The following is a 4,193-nucleotide window of genomic DNA, read 5'->3' as shown; positions in this document are numbered from 1 at the left end:
CACACACACACACACACACACACACACACACACATTTCCATCCACAGAGGGTTGGGCTAGAAATACAAACAGTAGAAGGGGAAACTGCTGCAATTGTACCATTGGAAAATGCCCTAGTATGATTTGACTCCTTCACGTGCATTCACTGCTATTCAGTGCTTACGTGATTAGTCAAATAATCAATTAGTCAATTGACAGAGAAAATAATCAGCAACTATATTGATTATATATCAATTAATCATGTAAGTCATTTTTCAAGCAAACATTCCATACATGAACTTGTTTTAGCTTTTAAATTGTGAGGATTTACTGTGTAACAGTAAACTGAATGAATATCTTTGGAAGACATTTTAAGACATTGTTGTCCTCCCTATGCTACGTGTTAAGCCTGCTGTGTTTATAGCCACATATTATTGACACAGTGGGGATCCACTGACGGCATGTCATGGCACGGCACAGGTTTCATCACAACTAACTATCCCTCATAAACACCTTGCCCTATTAAAGCATCTCCACACCCACCACTGCACAGCATGTATGTGTCACGAGTGGAAGTTTGAAACATTACTGGAAGAGAAAAGGAGCAAGCTTGACATGACATTTAGCATTCATAGTTGACTTATTAATGTGTGATTCCTTAAATTAACAAGGCCAGAGGAATGCAGCTGATGGTTGTAACTAGTGACTCAACAGCAGTGAAGCCAAACTCAGGACTGACATCTGCTATCCATCCATTACCTCGCACAAACATATCCCAATAAATACCCTCCAGTCTGCTGTGGATTAGCATTTCTACAATTTCCCTTTGACCAACACATTGGTTCATGGTACAGTAACGTAACATTTTCTGTAGATAACCATCCCCAGATGATGGAGTTTTGGTTCTGATTAGGCCTGGGCAATAATCTAGTACTTCCAGAAATCAACTTTGATGGAATCATGTCATTATGATATGATCATAGCATGCATTGTTCTTCTGGACTGGATACATATTTAGTTTTCTACATATATTGACATATAACTATATAGCAACCATAACAAATAAGGGATATGGGAATATAACACTGTGGGCACTAGTGTATTGCAGTGCGCCATAGTAGGTACTGTATATAATTTGAATACTGTACATACACACACAATACTTTTTTGTAGTACAAATTCATTGTTGAATTGAATCAACACATGCAATGTTTTGACGAAAAACCAAAATATAGAATACCACCAGGCTTATTCTTTAAGTAGGGGTTTATGTTTCACTTTTGATAAAGGTACCTTAGCAGTTTCCAGATGTTTCCAGTCATTGTGCTAAAATAAACACATGCCATATTCTCATCTGACTCTGGGTAAGATGGTGAAAGGCATGAGTAAGTTTTCCACAAAAAAACAATGTATAGAATCATATGATAGTAATCCCTTTAAACCATCACTTATGACCCACTAGAAATGTGTGGTGGTGTCTGTATTTGCAGAGACCCTGCCACCTGCATGTGTTTCCTTATTTTGCCTTGTCCAGGGCATTTTTGGTCATCAGCCTCTGTAAAACCATGCAAGAGGAAGCTACCAAAAGGGTGGATACAGTGCAGAAAAAACGCAAACAAAGTGAGTCAAAACACCAAGCAGACAAAGCCCTATCAAAACAAGAGTGAATCTGGGGTTGGCTTTTACCTGCCGGCAAGCACCATAAACCCTAGTTGAGCCAGCAGGAGTGACCAATTTTGAATGTTTTTAAAAACTGGAGCTGACAAATCCTAATGCTTTTAAAGGAAAACTTTGTTTTTATTTTAACGCGGAACCTATTTTCCTATGTTCTATGTCTAAGTGGCTATAGGGAACAACACTCTTTGATTTTGGTCCAGTATTAAGCAAGACAAACAAGCTACAATGTAATGTTAATCAGCAATTGCGGACCTTCAATTTACGTCCACAAAAAGTGCTTGTTTTGCAACTGACATACTCAGATTATTAGTTACAGTGTTGACCTTTTTGTTTAAGATTAAGATTCTTTTTTGTTTAACATGAAACATCACCAAAATTGTTGTTGCCAAACCCACCCGACTCCATTTCAATAAACAGTAATTCTATCATTGTAAAACAAACTCTTTCACCAATGTATGGGAAAAGTTTGGGTCGAATTTGACTGTACATTGAACTCTGTTTCCCCTTGTCTTCTTGTCTCTATGTCTTCCAGGTCACACAGGTCGGTTTATCAGAGCGGTGTTCTGTACCAGTCTACTATTTGTACTGTCTCACATCTGCTTCCAGACAGTACTATACACATATCCTCCTCTCAACATCGCTATAGGTGATAACTGTTCACAATGGGACACCATAAGCAGACAAATAGGACTGTCCAGGTATGTTACTATTGTAGCACCAGTTATCCTGCCACTGTCATTAATGTTTGGAGTACTAATTGGGGAAAGGGTGTCGAAAATATGAGTTTGATTATCCAGACAATACTCTGCTAAAGTGCAATTTTTATATAGCAACATACAGCAGATTCATTTTTATTTGCCCCCATTGGGGGAGGACATGCAAAATATTTGAGGAAATATCAGAATTTAAGATTTTCAGTTACATCTACATGCAGGTGTTTGTAAATGGAAAAATGGTTGACCTCACTTGACATTTCCTCATATGCATGTGTGTGTCTTGTAGGCTTCCCTTGGATGATCCGTGGAGTGTATTACGCCTTCTTTGTCCTGACCTGGGTGTGTGTGTGGTTGCCCTGATTACAATGGTCCTCTGCAACAGATTGATCAGAAACAGGAGAATGGTGGCTGCTGCCAACATTACATCGGTGAGTAAATTGAGTGTTTGCAAGAGTGAGAGATGCAGCTGAAGGGGTCACTGTGTTGTTGGGATGAAAATCTAAAGTGACATGGTGTTTAATTGATTATGCGGTGCTGTTTTATGAAGCAAGTTAATTGGAAGATAATGCAAATCAGTATCAGTAAGTCTGATTCACTTAAAGTGAATTTTCTTTTTCATTGGTGATAGCGCACATTCCTTTGGTGTGGGAGATCTTGCTTCCTGTTTAATGTAGCCAGCCCGTCAGACCATCAGATTATCTCATGGTAGGCTTATGGTATGTCTGTCATTTATGGATATTTTATGCATGGCTCAGTACTAGGCAGCTGTGATATAACTTTTTTGCTTTTTCTGGCACAATTTCTTCTTGACCATGCCTTTGTTTTTATTAAGCAGACTAAACTTGCTGCAATGGTTTTTGGTGCCCATCTGATTACTTAAAGAACTTTTCCTTGTTTTGAACAATGTGTTTTTATCCCTTAAAAAGGTCCACCACCGTTGTTTGGTCTTTATAAACATGGCTGACACCCATCTCCTTGCTGTACTGAATGTTATTAAACTCTGTGTGTGTTCACATAGCGTTAATGCAGATCTGGATTGAATTAGGCTCAGTGACTTTACAGAGATTGCCCCTGTGTAAAACTGTATGAGCTCAGGTCAAAAGGCCACACTAGTTTTTACACTGACTTGCCTCTTTTTCTCTAACCCTTAACCTAATAAGGATTTTATTACCAAAAGTGGACAAATATTTCATAATAAGTCTTACAGTCCCAAGTGAACAGTTTCAATAAAAGTAGCCAAAGTCCTCATTGTGAAAGAACAGTAGAGGTTAGTTTGCCATTTAAGGGAAGACTTTATACCTCCAGTTTAGGAGATTTTCATAATTTTAGATCAGTTGATGACAAGAGTTAAGGAAAGATGGACAGAACGAAGAAAAGAAGAACGAGAAGAAGGAAAGACAAAAGGGATTAATATAACTGAAAACGAAGACAATAGCTGTACTTATATGAACTTATCTGATATTTATTTTAAAATTGGCAAACTTACAAACTCTGAAGGAATTTGTACCTGGTTACCTCCCACTTGTTCAAACATGACGTCAGTGTGATATTTCAAATTTCAGGAATTGGCTTTCATTGAAATCATATTGTGATTAAAGTGTGGAAATTGCAGCAAGATGTAGGAGACAATTTCTCACGTTGAGCACACAAATGCGTGGGCTGTTTATTTCACAAGAAAAAAACATATAAACAAAATAAGGCGCTGAGCCTAATGCCAACCCTGTAACGTCCCACGTCATCACGCATTCCCACCATTTAAAGGGGCCGTGCTCCCCAAACAGTTAACATTACCTGCGTGTTCTGAGGACAGGCAGCTAGCAG

General features: G+C 38.4%; 1 protein-coding gene and 1 long non-coding RNA gene across 4 annotated transcripts in view; one reads left to right on the top strand and one right to left on the bottom strand.

Moving 5' to 3' along the window:
* LOC116696474 (uncharacterized) overlaps window positions 1-1,965 on the bottom strand; it is a 21,128-nt gene extending 19,163 nt beyond the window's left edge. Inside the window, exon 1 of the long non-coding RNA XR_004333737.1 lies at window positions 1,909-1,965. This is a non-coding gene — a long non-coding RNA (uncharacterized LOC116696474). The remainder of the gene's footprint in view (window positions 1-1,908) is intronic.
* The window catches only part of piezo1 (piezo type mechanosensitive ion channel component 1 (Er blood group)), a 134,191-nt gene that overhangs the window by 36,423 nt on the left and 93,575 nt on the right, over window positions 1-4,193 (top strand). For all 3 annotated transcript variants that reach the window (XM_032527470.1, XM_032527469.1, XM_032527468.1), the window contains exons 3-4: window positions 2,189-2,354; window positions 2,659-2,800. In XM_032527470.1, coding sequence (XP_032383361.1) covers window positions 2,189-2,354; window positions 2,659-2,800 — 308 coding nt within the window. The remainder of the gene's footprint in view (window positions 1-2,188; window positions 2,355-2,658; window positions 2,801-4,193) is intronic.

This window comes from Etheostoma spectabile, chromosome 10 (assembly GCF_008692095.1).
Source record: "Etheostoma spectabile isolate EspeVRDwgs_2016 chromosome 10, UIUC_Espe_1.0, whole genome shotgun sequence".
Taxonomy (NCBI): Eukaryota; Metazoa; Chordata; class Actinopteri; order Perciformes; family Percidae; genus Etheostoma; species Etheostoma spectabile.
Note: the sequence above shows the minus strand (reverse complement) of the source record. Positions and strands in the feature narration are given on the sequence as shown.